An 18,131-nucleotide genomic window follows, 5' to 3' on the forward strand; every position below is an offset into this window, starting at 1 on the left:
ATAAAATCTGTTATATTACTGATTTTATGTTGACAATAGTGGCAGAATACAGAGTACACATTAACATTTTACACTGCCTAATTAACCTAATTCATTGTTGTCCTTTAGAAATAGCTGGAGCATTATAAACAGACATGGCTGAGAAATTGTCTGTTTATGAGTGAGTTTAGATTGTTTCGCGTTATGAAGTGTGGAAATCTATTTTTTTAGTGTAAAGATGGTGGCGTAGAGAGAAGGGAGTAAATGCTTCATGCGGCTTTCAACTGTCATGCATGATGAACATGGGCTCTGTGAAAGACATAAGAAGAAGTGGCCACCCTTGCACATCAAGATCAGAGGAAAATGTGATAAGACTAATCGAAGAATGGAATATGAAGAATTAATGCTGGTTTGACACGAAGATTGGCCATAACTGTTTAAAAATATCTTGTGGAGTGACGAGGCATGTTCCATATTGGGATGGCGGTTTTGTCAATAGTCATAACTGCCATTACTGGGCAGAGAGACCAATTTTAAAAAATGGTCAACGGACGACTGGGCGGTCGGGGGACGGTTAATTAATGACGGTTGAAAACTTGAAAACTTGCCCCAAAGTGACCGTGTGGTGTGGAATGACTGCAAAGCTCATTGGTCCTTATTTAATGCATGACACCATGAATGCTGATCACTCACTACCTTCAGATGCTTTGAGACTATGTGTTACCTACGGTATCACAATAGGAAAAGATTGATAACCTCATTTTTATTGAAAATGGTGCTCCACCCCACTTTGCAATAATTATTCGCAAGTGGTTGGACCAAAAATTTCCTGGGCGTTGGTTGGGACAACTTGAACCGCACTTATGGTTTGCAAGAAGTCTAGATCTTACTCTATGTGATTTTTTTTTTGTGGGGCTATGCCAAGGAGAAGGTATACAAATCCAAACCTCGTACATTGGATAAATTGGAAAACGGAATTCAATAGGTTATCACCAACATCTCAATTGACTTCCTTCAGAAAAGTGTAAATTATATCCCTGGCTGTTTGAGGGAGTTGTTGACACCGGTGCCTATGTTGAGATTTAACTTATTCCCATGTTTTCTTATGTAGCAAAACACATGTACTTGTTTTCTTAAAAAGTCAGGATCGTTATTAAAAACTTAATAACAGTTTTATAGTATCTACTTATGTTTCACCTACCCAGTAGATAGGATTCTATGTAAACAGTAGGTTTATAATAAGTATATTTTAAAGTACGATGAAACCAGAGTTCTGTTTATTTTGTTATTTCTGTTTTGTTGTGTCTTCTTCAAATACTATTGTATGCAGTTTCCCTTCATTTTAGTCTGATCTCATCTTAATGGATTTTATAATTAATTTGTGCAACTGGAAGGAAAACTGAGATTTATAGCAGTTTAAACATTTTAAATTATATTTCCATATAATAATTGTATTAAAACAATACTAATAGCAGTATACAGACTAAGTAACTAAGTAGTGTCATCATGTGTGGGGAGTTGCTTGTAGACATCAGCAGAGGGTCTCACCATCATAGCAGTGTAGGGGATGGAATAGGATGGACCTCGCCAGGTCGTCCACAACATGCCTTGTGGGGGAAATACTTGTGGTAAACTTCCATTGAGGTAGAGACCATTTAGGTTACTGTAACAAATCACATACCGTCAGATGAAAACTGGATGAACATTGGTTACAGGATACTTTTCCTAGTAGTTGCAGGTCTATCTCCCAGTTGCCAAGATTTCCCAAAATGTTTGAAAGCGTATAATAGAATGGTTATCTTCTTAGGAAACTATTGTTTAACCCAACCTGTTTTGGTTTCATATTTTTAAAATCAACAAAATCAGCTCTGGCATACTTTATAGCCCTTTAATTATTATTGCTGTTGAAGCAAAACTTCAAGTTTTAGGGTGTTTTTGGGGGGGAGAGGGAGAATTTAAGTAAAGCGTTTAATTTTGTTTGAAAAATTTTAATACAAAATTACATAAAATGTGCCTGTTTAAAAAAAGTTTGATCATTAAACGGCTGAATAAACATTGTTTTAATTTACACGAGGGCCATCCGGAAAGTAGTACCCGTTTCCACCGCGCGAGGCGCTGACGACGCGAGTAGCCGCCGGTCAAGGTCAGATCGCTTCAGTGGCTTGTCTGCCTTCTCTGTTACAAGTTCCGTGACGCTAGCATTGCCTGTGTTGTTTCTGTGGCAGTTCATAATATTTAAAAAAATTGAAAACGCCGCCAGTTGTGAAGTGAGGGCTGTAATAAAATTTCTCAACGCAAGAAACGTTTGACCTTGTGATATTCATCGCCAATTAAAGGAAGTGTATGGAGACAATGTGATGGAAGAGTCATCTGTTCAGCGCTGGTGTCATAATTTCAACTTGGGGAGGGGGAACACACACGACGATGAGCGTTCAGGGAGACCATCTGTTATTACAGATCAACTGCTGAGGTCAGTAGACGAATTCGTGAGGAACGATCGGCGCGTCACAATTGATGACATCTGTGAACATTTCCCTAATGTTTCTCGAACAATTGTTCATGAAATTGTCAAATACCATCTGCATTATTCAAAAATTTGTGCAAGGTGGGTCCCTCACATGCTTACAGATGAGCACAAAACCAAGCGTATGGCTGCTGCATTCACATTTTTGGAACGTTATTCTGATGAAGCAGACACGTTCTTGAATCGCATAGTTACTGGTGATGAAACGTGGGTTTGTTATGCTTCACCTGAGAGTAAACGACAGTCAATGGAGTGGCATCATACTCATTCACCAAAGAAACCAAAAAATATCAAGACTGTTCTGTCCACCAGGAAACTTATGGCAACCATTTTCTGGGATCGACGTGGTATACTGCTTATTGATTTTATGACCCGTGGAGACACTATTAACGCTAATGCGTATTGTGAAACATTAAAGAAATTACGGCGGGCAATACAAAATCGACGGAGAGGTCTATTGTCTGATGGCGTCATTCTCCTCCATGACAATGCCAGGCCTCATGCAGCGGGGATAACACAACTTCTGCAGCAATTCAATTGGGAAATTTTCGACCATCCACCGTATAGCCCGGACTTGGCCCGTTCAAATTTTCATCTCTTTACAAAACTTAAAGAGTTTTTGGCGGGAAAAAGATTTGACAGCGATGAAGAACTTAAAGAAGGCGTGACTACGTATTTCAATCGGCTGGCGGCGGAGGAATATGACGCTGGAATACAAAAACTCGTCACACGTTATGACAAATGCTTAAATTTGCTTGGAGATGATGTGGATAAGTAGTTTAAGGTATGCTCTTTTCAATAAAAATGTTTATATTTGTTAATATTTACTTCTGTGTCTTTATTTCACAAACGGGTACTACTTTCCGGATGGCCCTCGTAGTTTCACTAAAAATCAGTCTTACAAGTCAAATTTTGAGAATTTCATAACAGGAGTGCCCCAAGAATCAATTTTGGGTTCTCTGTCAAAGTCAAAATATCTTTATTACATCATCGTCAAGATGAGAGGGGTGTCACAGAGAATTTACAATACACAAGAACAACAGTTACTGTTATTTCTTATTAATATTAATGACAATTCAAAACATCTTAAGTGAGACACTTGTTGTCTATGATGTCAAATTCCTAGGTGTGAGTCCTCTAGGGTTATTTCTAGATGAGTTCATGCTGGCAACACGAGAAGTTGGAGATTCACACTGATTTAAGAGTGATTAAGCTGGTTTTACAGTCACGTTCCTAAAGGGTAGCTTCTGATATTTTCTCCTTGAATAGATTGCTGTCTTCTCAGTTTGTAAACTTGATTACGGGACATATGACTTCTGAGGAAGTGCTGAACATCTATACTTTGACTTCCCTGTGTTAGTTTATCATCTATGACATTTTGGACAAGGATGCTGAGTTTCCACTAGGAAATGTGATCAGTTGATTTCAAAATTTTTGCTGTACTTTAGAAATTATAAACTGTTAGACTTCATTGTGCACTTCCAGGGTACAGAAAAGACTCTAGTGCTTGACAGTAGGTGGCTCCTTAGAACAAGAACAATAAACTATTGGGGAAATCTCTAGATTTGTTATGCCAATTAGTGAAGAGTAACCATCAATGGTAATAACTACTCAACTACTCTATGCATTTAACATTGTCTAATACACAATACACCACTAGCTGGTTGTGTGCAGATAATTAATGGTACAAAAACTGCATAAAATATCACATTGGCTTTCAGATATATTCTGCTCTCCTTCGTAATGTTTTCAGCATGACCTCTCCAATCCTACTTATTATTAATATTTGCCATACTGGCTGACCTGCTAGGTATGTCTGGATCCTGACAGTCCCCATACCACCAAGCTCCACTGCTGGCACAGCTGATACCCTCATTGTGGTCATTGTCCCGGTCCTCAGCACTGAACTTGTGTGCATGGCCTCGTAGAGAGTCTCCTGTCGTACAATAGAGATTATAATAATTACTATAACAGTATTACCTTATTATTGCCGATGCTAATAATGTTCTGTCTTAATCAAATATATCAATTCCACATATTTTGAGATTCTGTATGAGAAAGTTGTATGTAAATTTGATGATGGTTGTTGTTGTTATTATGCTTTAAGAACAGACAGTAAAAATTAATAGACTAATTGCAAATTTAGTGAGCTTTTTTTTAACTAAAAAGAATTAATGATATAGTTATTTACCGAAAACGCAATGTGCTTAGTGATGGTAAGAAGTTATTTTTAAACACTTATTTTTCAGAACAAATATGAGTTACATTCTTATTAGTCATGTACATAGATAAATAATATAGAAAATCGGATTAATACTTGTACTTACCAGCAGAACCATGATAATTTCCCAATAGTGAGATGGTATAATCCTGGTCAGCGTCGCCGATAGCAAACTGTTGGTAGTAGGCCCAGGCAGAGTCCTCATTGTGATCTTTCAGCACGACCAGCAGATCATTGACCTGTATATTACATTCACAGATCCAAACATAGTTATTAGTTATACTTCTTGTACCTCAGATAGTAATATAGAAAATTAATAAAAACATATGGTGGAAATTAAATCAAATATTTTATTTGCGATAATATGTAAATAAGTTACGTACTCATAGCAGAAGACAGAAACTAATCTTTGGTTTCTTAAATGATAGACCTCCTTCACTCCTTAAAATTGTAGACTAGTTACATTCAGTTCTGTAGCAGTGGTAGTAGGATTACAATAAAGTTAAGGGCAAAATATTTATAAAAGAAACTACAATCTCTAATTTCTGGAATAACTATTAGAATTATCTTAAAATTACATTGATAATGATAATATGATTTTATCCCTCTTTAGATTTGATGTATGATTCTGTATGAACATATTAAATGTGATATTAAAAATATATATACTTTACATATTTATCTTTGGTTCAGCACTGATAAAAAGTGGTTAGAGAATTTGAACTTACAATAGCTCCAACTTAGACCCAAAGTCTGCTTTAGACCCTTAGGTCATTGGCTCTCCCAATTGGGACCAGAACCAGTCCGTGTAATCAAATATCCACATAATTGGGTTTAGGCTGTAATATAAGTCATTTCTCAGAAAAAATTAATCTGCTCACAAAATTATTGCATTTAGTAGTAATACTATTTTTACAACTAATAATATAGTGCTTCAGAATATATAAATTAAAGTTAATTCTTTTGCCACTTTACTTGCATTGAAGTAGCCAAATTTAGTACCTACTGTACAGAGAGCAGCTTTACTTTTAATAGATGGTCACTATTATGCTGTCTCCTCACTAACTGTTCCACATCCGGTTCAGTGATTATTGTTTTAGTGGCAGACATTGAGAATGAGACTGTGTGTCATCGCCATGAGGTTTGCTATCGCTGTACTAGTTTCTTTGTAGGAAGGTCCCATTACTGTGCCAACTATTGAATAGTCATTGTTTGTGCAATAATTAAATCTTTTAAACATTAATTTTCCTACAAAGTGATCCAGATAATTGATAGTACAGTAAATTTTTGCTTATCCGAGTCCCGATTAGCCAAGACTCTGGGTTAACTGAGGCCATCAAAGATAAAAAATGTACTTTTTTTAATTTTTGTTATAGACCAAGCAGTAGCAGTACAATAATAAGATAATGCATGTGACTAGCGGCTATATCGATTTGTGATATGTGTTCTCTGGCTGTTGTTACCTCGAGTAGTGAATTCTTAGAATACGCATCCTCTTGGTAACGTAACAGTTGCTGATTTATGATAGGTTGCCTGACGTTTGTTTGAAGGCTCGTCTGAGCGAAGCCTACAGGAATAAACTTTCACTGAGTGACACTACAACGTTACCATGTTTCTGTAACGCCACAAACGTTTCTAGTTCTACTGCTAGTCAGTTGCACAAGTTATTGGGACATGCTCGTTTCGTTTTTTATTTTTGTTACTGCAGTCTACCTGTGTTTTTGCTGTGGAAAGTGTACAGTGTTAATGTTACAGCACGAGGAAAACAAAAAATGCATGTGATTTCTCTTGACGGAAAAATGAAAGTATTAAACGTTGAGATAATTAAAATGGTGGCTATAGACCTAGAAGTTGGTGAAGTGACTGTTGGTAATTGGAGACGGAACTGACAAAACCTTGAGAAAATTTTTTTATAAAAGTGTGAGTGGGGGTAGCTGTTTATTACAGAAAACAGTGAAAATATGAGCTGACATCAGAAGCCTAGTGTTTATGGTTTTCTCAAATGCGGAGTTTGGGGAGTCCTATAACCATGTAATACTACTATACTATACGCAAAAGCAATAGAATTTCATAAAAAGTTTAAGGATGGTGATGATAGTTTTACAGCCAGCGATGGGTGGTTAATAGACAGATGGAAAAACGGCATTAGGTAGTTGAATATTGTTGGTGAAAATTCATCGGCAGATTCTTTATAAATTGCAGAATTTCAAAATTAATTGGCAGAAGTTGTTATGAAGTCTGGTTAAACATCTGACCAAATATTAATTTTGGCGGCTAAATTTTAAAAATCTGCTCCAGGATTTAAGAAGAGCAAAGAGGGTGTTACAATCTTAGCATGCCCCAATTCATCAGCAACATTTAAACAACTGATTGGAAAGACCCAGAAACCCAGGGACTTTAAACACATCAATGTTTGCCCTCCCCCTTGAGGGCAATGTTTACTGTATTTCATATAATAATAATATATTACTAAAAGCAATTCTACTAATTCATACAAAAATATTATATTTATGTAACACGTTACAATGACAATATTACCCAGTCATTAGAGATATAAGTAGTGGTTACTAACAAAATATTCAGTTGCACATTAGTAGTTCCATAACATGATGTAAACACGTTCTTACCCTGGCATTAGTGAGGAGGTGAAGCTTTCCCAGTCCCAGCCAAAACTCCCCAGCAGCCATGTTTCCGAAACCTACCTCAAACTCAGCCCAAGATCGGGTGAAATGGGTGGAACCATCCACTCTGCTTTGAAATACCTTAAAAATGTGTAAGAATACATTACATGTTTGTTATTTATTTTTATCATATTTTTCTGTAATTTACAGCTTTAATTCATTCTTTATACTTGTAGGTAATGTTTATATTAAAAGGAGAACCATGGAATGTGTCTAATCAAGTGGGAATTGCATGAAATCAATTTTGAAGTTTCAATCAATAATATTAAAACTTGTGCTGTCTCATAACTTTCTTTTTGTTGTATTATCAACTTGTACAACAATAAGTCATAATTTTCTTGTTTCTTTGATTGATGAATTATGATTCAAAATTCTAATTTTATGGTTATATGTATTCAAGAAACTATTAAACAACTAAGTTTTCTAATAATTTACTTCTTAATTAATAATTATTGAATAAAATTAATACCTTGAACTTAAATATTTTGTCAGATCAACAAGACAAAATTGTTCCTGTCTATTTGTTAAGAACTTTTTAATATAAAAGGCAAAGGAGCAAGCAAGAATTTTATCAATTTTAAATCAACAACTAGGATACTTTAAATAAATTTCTTCTGCCAATATATTTTTTTCTAAACTATGTTACAAAGTCCACAAATAACCCAAAAACTGATAAGGTAGGATTATTAGTAAAGCCTGTGTATTCCCAATTCAGTAATGAGGCTGACAAGGCAGATTGTTGGAAAAGCTGGTGTATTTCTATACAGACCTAAAACTGACGAGAGATGACAGCTAGAAACTCCTGCATATTCCCAAATGATTAGCACAACCACCGGTTCTCCTAATCTAGAGCAAGTGTGTTTACATCATCAGTTTCAGTAGTTTTAAATATTTCATTAATAATCTGGAATGAATTGTTTTTACTATACAATTGTAATTCCTTAGACTAATATTACAAGTTGTGTTGTACTTTGTAATGGCAGCCAGCAAAAACCTTTAAAATACCTATTTTCATTCATGTTAAATGTTTACTAATCACTTTTCATATGGCATAAAAATATTAATTAACATATAAAAAGAAACATGAATAAGCAGAAAAATTTTTATTTAGGTTGAGTATTAATACGCACTGTCCACCCTCCTCCCATAGTGTCCATATCGCAGTGGGCAAGGAAGGGCTGGTGATAGTGTGAAGGCTGTATCTGATAGATTCCACTACGGTTGTGACCCTGACGCAGAGTGTCCCAGCAGTCTATAGGTAGAGGAGGAGTACTGTTGTCTGAAGGGGGTAAGAGGGCAGGAAGGGGCTTGGGACAGGACACTACTCTCTCACTATGGTTGGCTGTCTGGCCCTCCATCAAAGCTGCTAGAATGCTACAAAAGAGAACGAGTGGTTATGGAATAAAAGTGATGAATAAAACAAGTATGCAAGCAAAGCAGCAAAGCTTGTCCCTCATATTTTAAAAATGGTGTTCGTGTCTTATTATATTGTTGGATAAAAAATTTGTACATTATTATACAAAAAAAAATGAATGATTATCAACACTATGGACAGTCATTATTCCCTGATTAAACTTAATTCTACTCTAATCATTTCTAAACTGTAAGTTTGTGTACGTATAATTTAGTTTTGGTTGTGTATTTACTCATTTCTGTACTTAATTTTCACCAATAAGGGAACGAGGGCTGTCCGGAAAGTATCCGATATTCAACGATTACTCATTATCTTTGGAAGCTGCTATTAACAGATTCAACTTGCGTTATCTCTCTACTCTTTTGTTTACATCAAAATAGCTCTCAATCATACCTTTAATAGTTCAGTGCATGTTTTTCACAAGCCTCCATCGGATTTTTCTCCCTCAAAAATGATTTGTATAAAGATCAGTGAATTTGCATCAGTTTTGTTTTAAACTCAGGAAAGCGTGTGTAAACAACTTAAATGATCCAGCAAGCCTTTAAAAGGGGGAAGCCATGTCCCTGACTTCCGTGAACTTGTGGTTGAAATGTCAATCATTTTTAAAATGGCTGTGATTTGGTTGACCTTCACCAAGTGGACAATTGCTTAAGAGTGCATAAGTTGGGGGAAAATTTGAACATACTAAAAACCATTGTTGCCGAAATCCTGACAGAATTTTGGTTAGAAACAATTGGTTGTCAAGTTCGTTCCAAAACTGGTCATAAAAAGGAATGGCGTTATGAAGTCACACAAGACTTGTACAAAACCATTACTACTGACCCTAAAATTAATAAGAAAGTGATTACTGGTGGTGAGACAGGTTTAACTATGATCATGAACAAACAAAAGCTCAATAATCAGCTAAATCAAACCTGGAATCTAGCACCTGAAAAAAGCTTGACAAGTTCGGAGCAAAATCAAGATCTTGGTAATGGTTTTGTTTAATCACAAAGGTGTAATGTATCACAAATATGCTCCTGAGGGTTGCACTATCACCAAGGAGTACTTTGAAGTTTTGAGATATCATAGAATGTGGTGCGGCGTAAATGTCCTGAATAGTAGACCAGTGAAAACCGGATGCTTAACCACGGATAATGCACCGGCTGATTGCTCTTACATGATTCAACAGTTTTTGGCCAAGTGCCACAACCTTCATACAGTCCTGTTATTGTACCATGTGATTTCTGACTGTTTCTGAATTTGAAATCCCCTCTCAAAGGAATCAGATTTCCAACAGTTGAAGAGATCAAATTGAATGTGATGGTTGAGCTAATGGCGATTCCGAAAGTAGAGTTTGCAACTTGTTTTTCTAAGTGAAGGATTGTTTGAACAAATGCATCAAGTACAATGAAGAGTACTTTGAATGAGACTATGTATGTTCCAATGAGACCTTTTTAAATATGTCAAAAGGATGGTTGAAAGCAAAGCACAAAATTCATGACAACCACATGGAATTATGATTTCTAACAGCAAATCAAGTATAACAGGTAGTTGGAATTATAACAAAGCATGATGGAATATATTCATTAACATTACAAGGTCCTCATTGTGTTGACAGTTTCAAATTTGGCCTACAAATTCCACATTAGTATTACTATAGTTAATGGTTTCATACCCTTTGAATACTATAATTTTGAATATTTTATAGAAGTAGAGAATTTGTTGCTCGTATTTGGTGATTTGACAAAGCACCATATGACCATTATTACAATACAATTATCAGAACTTATGAAATCTGTGTATAATAAATCTGTCTATGTAATATTAGAGCAAAATTAAAAAATACTAAAGACTTAATTAACAGAAGTTAACCTATGACAAGAGGAGAGATATTACGAATGAAGGACCTGGTATTGTAAGCTACAGCCTGCATGTTGGACTTAACTGTCCGCCCGAGCTCCTGGACCTGACTGTACATCCGACGCAGGCGAACACTTATCTGGCCCACTCTGCTATCCAACCCCTCTAGTAGATCCTTCTCCTCCCTCTGGTTCTGATCTGAGCATACAAGTATTTAGTGTGCGAGGACATAACAATCAAATGTTTTTAGCAGCTCAGGTAATTATTATTATTCCAGTTTACTTAACACTGCATTAATTTGTATAAGTCTGCATTTGTATTTGAATTTTTTTTACTAATTAGACTGAGTTTATTTAAGTTTAGTTTAATTATAAAGAGGTGGCAGCAACATTTTCACTTGGCGACAATAGAAAATTTGTGTATGTGTTAAGGGTAATAGTGTTAAAAAAAAAACACTTCATATAAAAGTACACTGTAAAACATTTCTAAATCACTATAACTCTGGAAACAATAATTCTCTTTATTCTCAAATAAATTTTCAAATCTTTATAGAAATCTTAATATTGGGCATTTTTTAATAAAATTTAATGTTTTTCAATATGTAATGTATTAAAAGTATGAGCATCTTAAATCTGTAAAATTTGACCATTAACTGTAGTGATTTTATTAGGCAAGCAATAACAAACATGTCCTTGCCTTGGTTAAGCATAATTATCCAGACAGAGAAGTTATGTTAAACTTCTCGAAGTATAGTGTTACCCTAATCAAATTGGCTGAAAGGTTAAAAAACATGGTTTTATAACTTGTAGGTGTTAGGATTATACTTTCACTCAGTAGTTAATTTTGACTGTAACCAATTTCTTATTTCGGTGAAACATACAGATCGAATCTTCCCTCTTTTCCTGATTATTTCCAAATGGCTAAATGTATTTTGTATTAGTCTGCTTGTTTTACATTGTGGTAGATCAGTGTGGATTTATATTTAAAATCCTCAAATTCAATGTTCAGTTACAATGATTGCATAGCCCAATATAGTTGTAATACCAGATTAATCAAGTCTAATTTTCTCTTCCACCTGATTGCCGGTATTCAAGACTCTGCCTGAGGCTGTTAAGGTCTTGTCGCAAGGTCTCCACCGCTCCCTCCAACCTTCCTCCCGCTTCTCCTCCCCATTCCAGTTGCTGTAGACCCTCTCTCAGGTAGCGCAGTTCATTCTGCATGCTGGAAAGTTTCCCCGTCACTCCACTCTCGAGTTGTGTCAACCTGTGCATTATTTAGTCATAGACACAATCAAGAGCGAAGAATAAGAAAAAAATATAATAATAAACCATTTAAAAGATAAGAAGTATTCTAAATAGGATTGAAGTACAAGAGAAAATATGTTAGTGATGGAAATTGTGTATTAAAAAGAGAGGTCACTCTTTTTAGGCTTATTTCTGTTCCCATGGGCTAGCCAAGGATAACATAAAACAGAATTGTGAAAGAATATGTACAGTTGAATGTAAATAGTGCTGAAAATGTATCTGGTTAAGATAGGAATCTAACCGGCACTATCTCTGATCCTAGAGGTACCTAGTAGGTACAATATGATTATTTCTTTAATTGTATCTCAGCTAATAACACTTAGTAAACTATTACAGTATGAGTTTTCACATTTTTAATACACTCAACTTAAAGGTACTAAGAAATGAACAACAATATTGGGTAATCACTAAAATTGTTGCTGATTGGAAATGACTGCTGTGGCCACATCACATTTTCATCATGACTCAGTTCACAAATTAAATAGAGTATATCATTATACACTCTATATGATTTGTGAAATACTAGTAATATTTCATGCTGGCCGGCTAAATCTAGAAAATGCAGCAATGTAGAACTTGTGACCATATGAGCTAATGATGCACCACATAATGCACACTGGTATCAAGTGCACTACTGGTGCTAGAGTGCATATTTATCACAACCTACCGATGCTGTATGGACTGCAGTTGTTGTGTCTGGGTGACCTGGTAAGTGAGTATCTGCTGCAACATTAGATCCCATCGTTCAGGCTGTGCTGGCAGTGGTGTAGTTGTCTGTGGCTCCACCGTTGTGGCGATAGCCTGAACATATCACAAGATCAGTGCCCATACTTTTTGCCATATTTGGATTTTCTAATATTAAAATACATTTTTTTCAAAAAGAGGATCTGAGGATGTGTTTATCTTGTAACCCCTTGTATTCAAGGACTGGGATAAGTGATGTGTTTCTGAAAGCCAGTTTTGGGAAATGGTTTTAAGCTACGAATTTAGCTCTATTGTCATTGGTTATAGATTATTAGTTGATTAATGACTCCTGCTAAAAAAGTTGATCTTAGTTAGTTGCAAATCTGTACCTCATTCATCAAATACAACCAATAACCTTAAAATAATATGAGGGCTATTGTTTTTCAACCTCCATTTCAAGTAATCTCCCAACCCAACAATACACAGCTGATGGCTAGCACTCCCTTCGAAACTTCATCACTGCCGAGTATATCGCATCATTTCAAGTTGATCTGGAAATATGTTGTGTAGATTTCCATTCTGAGTAGGTTAAGTGATAAATAGCTTGGGATCAGAGGGCTAGAAACAATCACTGGGCGAGGAATCTGGTTGTTTCAGAGTGTAGAGTTCTTGGTTTCTTGCTCCTCTGATATGTATGTGAAAACAACTACTAGGATAGACAGCTATGACTTTCTCTGTGTGTATCAAGATGAGTGACAGAGCTACGGGAGCTAGGCAAGGTCAAGTAGCTGCCAGAGCTATGGGAGCTATGCAGAGTTAGGTAGTCACTAGAGCTGCGAGAGCTATGCCATCAAATGGTTGGATGGTTGGACTCGTGGCGTAGTCCTGTACTCCAGCTACTTGGAGGCCAGATGTTTGGATCTCCTCAGACCCCGGAATCGACTCCTGAAGCTCTCACATCGGTCCAACGTCCGCTCCGACAGTTCATTGTCCGCTCGTGGCGAGACCTGTTGGGGCAGGCCCTGGGGGGTGGTGTGGCCCTGAGGGCCTAAAGGTGCAGTATCCTCCTCCCCGGGGTTATGGCACAGGGCCGGCTGCTGTAACGAGTTGAGGCTGAACCAGATATGTCGTGAGTCACCAGAGCTACAGGAGCTATGCAGAGTCAAGTAGTCACCAAAGCTACTGGAGCTATACAAAATCTGGTAGTATCCATTAGGTGGATTAAATGAAGTCAGTTTTGTGAATTTCTGTACCATTTATCATTACTTTATTATTATACAACTAGCATTATCTTGTTTCTATATATTGCTGTCAGTGAGATAAATAAATTTAAAATATTTATGTAATGTATCAAACCAAAAACACATTTTGTATTTTTTTTCTTACTACAGTGGAATTTCAAAGGAATTCAAAGCTCAACAAACCATGTAAAAATTAAATTATCTCGGATTTTAAATTATACAGACTTTGTATGGGAATATTAAGAGATCAAAAGAAAAGTTGAATGATCAAAAATGTTTCATTTAAAATTTTTATTTATCCAAGTTTAACTGTATGAAATAAAAAAAAATTAACTCTGTTATGACCATAAACCTAAGTTTATTAAAAAATCACAATAAAACAAATATCACATGTTAGAAAATCAAACCTTATTTTGTAAAGAAGTTATACTACATACAGTGTCAATACATTTAAGGACTCTTTGAATAATAATAGATTATTAAAAGTATTTGACCAAAACAGTAATTTGTATTGAATATTATTATTATTATAACATGCATTAAAATTTCACTACAAGAATCAGTAAAATAATATGATTGGACACACTCATCTAATAGTTTTAACTGCATCATACCAGGACACTTGTAATTAACATAGACGCAAGAAGAATAGAGCGGCTACACATTTTGGACTCAATTGACAACAAACTGACTGAATCAATAAATTAATCTACTGCTGTTGGCAATGACATTGACACTGTGTTATCTGCTGGTGAATTGACTCAGGCAGGCTTCTCTTTGTCTATTGCTCCTCATTTTACTAATAAATGAGATATTTTGTGGAAACCCTTCATTTTTATTTGTAATTCGTACAACTTTTTTAAAAACAAAACTCATTTTATTCCATGTAACCTCAGTTTAGTAGGTATTTAAAAAATTGCTATTTTGAGAAACCTTTATAAACAAATTCTGAAACAGTTTGTTTATAATTTCAAGGTATGTGTAACTTGAAAATAAAAGAATTATATAAATCTATAATCCATTTATTTTGTTACGCTGAAAATAGTTTTTATAAAATCCATAAGATTTAGTAGACATATGTATTTTTAAAATTAATTGAACTGGTAAATATGTACAAACCAATAACAGTTAATGAATAATTTTCTGTGTATTAAATCAATTGTATGGTAATATTAGCACTTCAATCTCTGCACTACTAGTAACACTGGTCTTTTAATAACTGTCACCTCGTTCTTAAACTTACTTTATTTCTTCATAAAATGTGCATCGAGTTCCTTAACCTTTTTACTCCCATTCCAGACCCAACTTCCTATGTTAAATAGTCTATCTCACGATAAGAATACCCAGGCCAAAGAGGAAATTGCATGTAGGTAGATGCAGTTGTCAGGTTACAGTGTATTGGAAATAGCCACTCTTAGAGTAAAAATTAGTGAATTGTACAATCTGTGTCTGACATGTTAACCGCTGGTTAGACTAAGGTGCAGGAAGATATTGTGTATATGTGTTGCAAGACCATATTAACCAGCCTTTGGCAACACATAATGTTACTTAGAGTGGTTTACAAATGTGAAGGTATGGCTAAATAAAATAGATACATGAACTTGTACCTCAAAATTAAAATATTTACGCAAAATCTTGTCTTGTCCTGTAGAACAATTTTTAAATCTAATCGTTATGCACAAAAAGATAAGTTTCTGTTGAACTTGAAGTTAAGTTGAAATGGTTTACAGATGGGATTCATCAAGTCAGTCTCATTTGAGCTTTATTAAATTGTGTAAGTCTGCACTATATCGTTTGATATTATATTTAATATTTGTTTATGAGAGAGTCTATACAAATTCAATCTTCTGGAATAAACATGTGTACCACTTTTTTGAAAATCTTATCTTTTTATAATTCATGTTAAAAGTTTGTTTGAATTTATTTAGGCAGATCAGAAGTGACTATGTCCTGTGCCCGTAAGCCAAATAACATGTGAAGGTTTCTTCAATACTCAAAGGCTAATAAGTGTTATATGTTTTGGTGCTACAAAAATTTTAATACATGGCTCTTCCAGGAAGAAATGACTTATTTTGTTGCTTCGTAAACACCTAGAAATATTGTGTGAGAGTGTTAACGAATTACACATATATGCCAATTTCAGTATTTATATCAAGACTTTCCCCAATTTTTGGCAGAAGGTAAATAGATGAAGTAATAAACAAAACCATATATTTTTGAATCATACACCAGTAGTTGTGACCATGTCATATAGTAAAACCGTACACCTATATCTGCATGCTATATTCATCAACAGATGAAAAGAAGGCTTATACAGATTATTGATTTATTTTCAGTGGGACGTGCATTCAGTTTACTTCCCGAAGGTCATAAATAAATACATTTACGCATTCCCAAATATTCATTGCACTTTTTTAGTTGTTATTTATACAATAAAATAAGGCAATGCAGATATTTTCTTTTTCTGCAATTAGAGAGTGATTTTTATGGTATGGACCCGTTCATATGCAACACATCATGGGTTAAGAATGCTGTAGAGAAGCCTGCAAACAGTATAGAGTATAAATACAATACATTCTATTGGTAATGTTCATGTAAGTCAGCAGAAAGTGACTAGAGAAGTTACTAATATATGACCAGCATGTAACTACATTCTCACCCATTATTTGAATTTGCTTTTGAAAATCAACTCACTTTAAATTGGTGAATAAGTCCTGAACATACTGGGCCTACTGCATGAAGTAAAAAAGCAACTGTTAAAAAATAAACTTATCAACTTGTTCTTCAAACACTGATTTTATTCTGTTAAAACATTATCTAACAAGAAAGCTAATAACGTATTTACCATTATAAACCGTTTCAGTTATCAATTTATTTCTACTTTTCAGCGTAATTACACAATTCTGACTCATTCATTATAAATAAAGAAAACATTGACTTATGTCTATACTTTATGTATTGTGTTCCAGGCCAAGGCAGGTTTGGCAAAGTATACACTGCCGTCAACAACGAGACCGGAGAGCTCATGGCTATGAAAGAGATCGCTCTACAGCCCAATGATCATAGGACCATACGTAGCGTGGCCACAGAGCTAAAGATATTTGAGGGCATTGTCCATGAAAACCTGGTGCGGTACTACGGCGTCGAGATACACCGGGTTAGTTTATACCTGTTGGAAGGAGATATATACAGTACAATAACCCATTTTTATCTAGAAAAATCATTTGCAGAGTCCATTGTAAAAGTTATGATTATTAGTTTCAGTAAATATTTGTTGCAGTCATCACCTGCCTACCTTAACTTATCTAAAACAATAGTTTCAGCAGAATGATTTCGTCAGAATTGATTTAAATCAAAATGTTGAGTTTACCTCCATTTCATCTTCCGCTTAATGTAGTGTCGATATCTGATGTTATCTCAGATTTGGTTCCTAAAATCGGAAGTCAACGTCCATTTGAAGAGATCCAAAAAAGTCAGCAACGAAAACATTCATATTGAATCCACCCTTCCCAACATAGCTATGTTAATCAGACACTATTGCAATAGACTCTTCATACACATTGAAATAAACACTTAATAAATTTAGAAAAGTAATAATAAAAATTCAAAATTCTAATCACTGCAAGCAGAGTATTATTAAGTGCAACACAACATTTTAATGTTCCAATTATTACAGTAATTCCTAAATGTAATAAAGAACTGAAAATGTGGCATATAGAGTAATTTGAAATACTGAAATTTAGTTCATCAAGGATCATCATCGGCAAACTTTGATGTATACAAGTTGTGATATTTGAAGTTTCCGAGTCTAAATGAAATACACATTTCTCTTCAAACACTAATTATAGCTAAAAATTTTCTCATTATTCAGTTTCAGTATTCATAATTTAACTTAGCAAAATTTGCTATTAATGAATGCTCTATAGGTACCAGAATTATCCATGCAATATGTTCTAGATGTTGATGTAAATTTAACAACATCTTTATTTTATGTAAATAAAAAACACTGATATAAATAAAAACTTCTGCATTTTAGTTTTTAATAATTAAAAACTGTACATAAAGAGTTTCTTGTATTTTTTTTTTTTTTTATTTTTTATTTTTTTTATTTTTTTTATTTTTTTTATTTATTTTTTTTTTTTATTTTTATTTTGTAACACATAATTTTACATAATCATGGCCCCACCAAGTCAACATGACTTATCGGTGAGGTCCATAATGAAACCTAAAAAAAAGCAAGA

At 34.7% G+C, this 18,131-nt stretch overlaps 2 protein-coding genes across 9 annotated transcripts in view; one reads left to right on the forward strand and one right to left on the reverse strand.

Annotated features, from left to right (window-relative positions):
* LOC124359450 (mitogen-activated protein kinase kinase kinase 4) overlaps positions 1 to 18,131 on the forward strand; it is a 146,768-nt gene that overhangs the window by 111,467 nt on the left and 17,170 nt on the right. For all 8 annotated transcript variants that reach the window (XR_006922151.1, XM_046812192.1, XM_046812194.1 and 5 more), the window contains one exon: positions 16,860 to 17,047. Coding sequence is in view for 7 of the 8 variants with exons in the window: in XM_046812192.1 (XP_046668148.1) it covers positions 16,860 to 17,047 (188 nt within the window). In the remaining variant the exon portion in view is untranslated. The remainder of the gene's footprint in view (positions 1 to 16,859; positions 17,048 to 18,131) is intronic.
* LOC124359451 (fibrinogen C domain-containing protein 1-like) lies at positions 1,395 to 14,619 on the reverse strand. Its single transcript, XM_046812200.1, has 9 exons — positions 14,505 to 14,619; positions 12,633 to 12,766; positions 11,737 to 11,924; positions 10,709 to 10,859; positions 8,536 to 8,779; positions 7,352 to 7,486; positions 4,831 to 4,963; positions 4,307 to 4,439; positions 1,395 to 1,642 (listed from the first exon to the last, which is right to left on the reverse strand). Exons 1-9 carry the CDS (start codon positions 14,553 to 14,555, stop codon positions 1,471 to 1,473), a joined length of 1,341 nt encoding a protein of 446 aa, XP_046668156.1. The 5' UTR covers positions 14,556 to 14,619; the 3' UTR covers positions 1,395 to 1,470.

The sequence above is a fragment of the Homalodisca vitripennis genome, chromosome 4 (assembly GCF_021130785.1).
Source record: "Homalodisca vitripennis isolate AUS2020 chromosome 4, UT_GWSS_2.1, whole genome shotgun sequence".
Taxonomy (NCBI): Eukaryota; Metazoa; Arthropoda; class Insecta; order Hemiptera; family Cicadellidae; genus Homalodisca; species Homalodisca vitripennis.

What these genes read in the sequence shown, in the direction of transcription:
- LOC124359451 (XM_046812200.1), bottom strand. Translation starts at nt 14,555, where the DNA reads ATGTGTAGCCGCTCTATTCTTCTTGCGTCTATGTTAATTACAAGTGTC. An exon ending in GCTGTAGCTTACAATACCAG is followed by an intron (nt 8,780 to 10,708) that starts GTCCTTCATTCG and finishes TCTCTTTTGTAG; the next exon opens with CATTCTAGCAGCTTTGATGG. An exon ending in AAATTATCATGGTTCTGCTG is followed by an intron (nt 4,440 to 4,830) that starts GTAAGTACAAGT and finishes ATTGTACGACAG; the next exon opens with GAGACTCTCTACGAGGCCAT.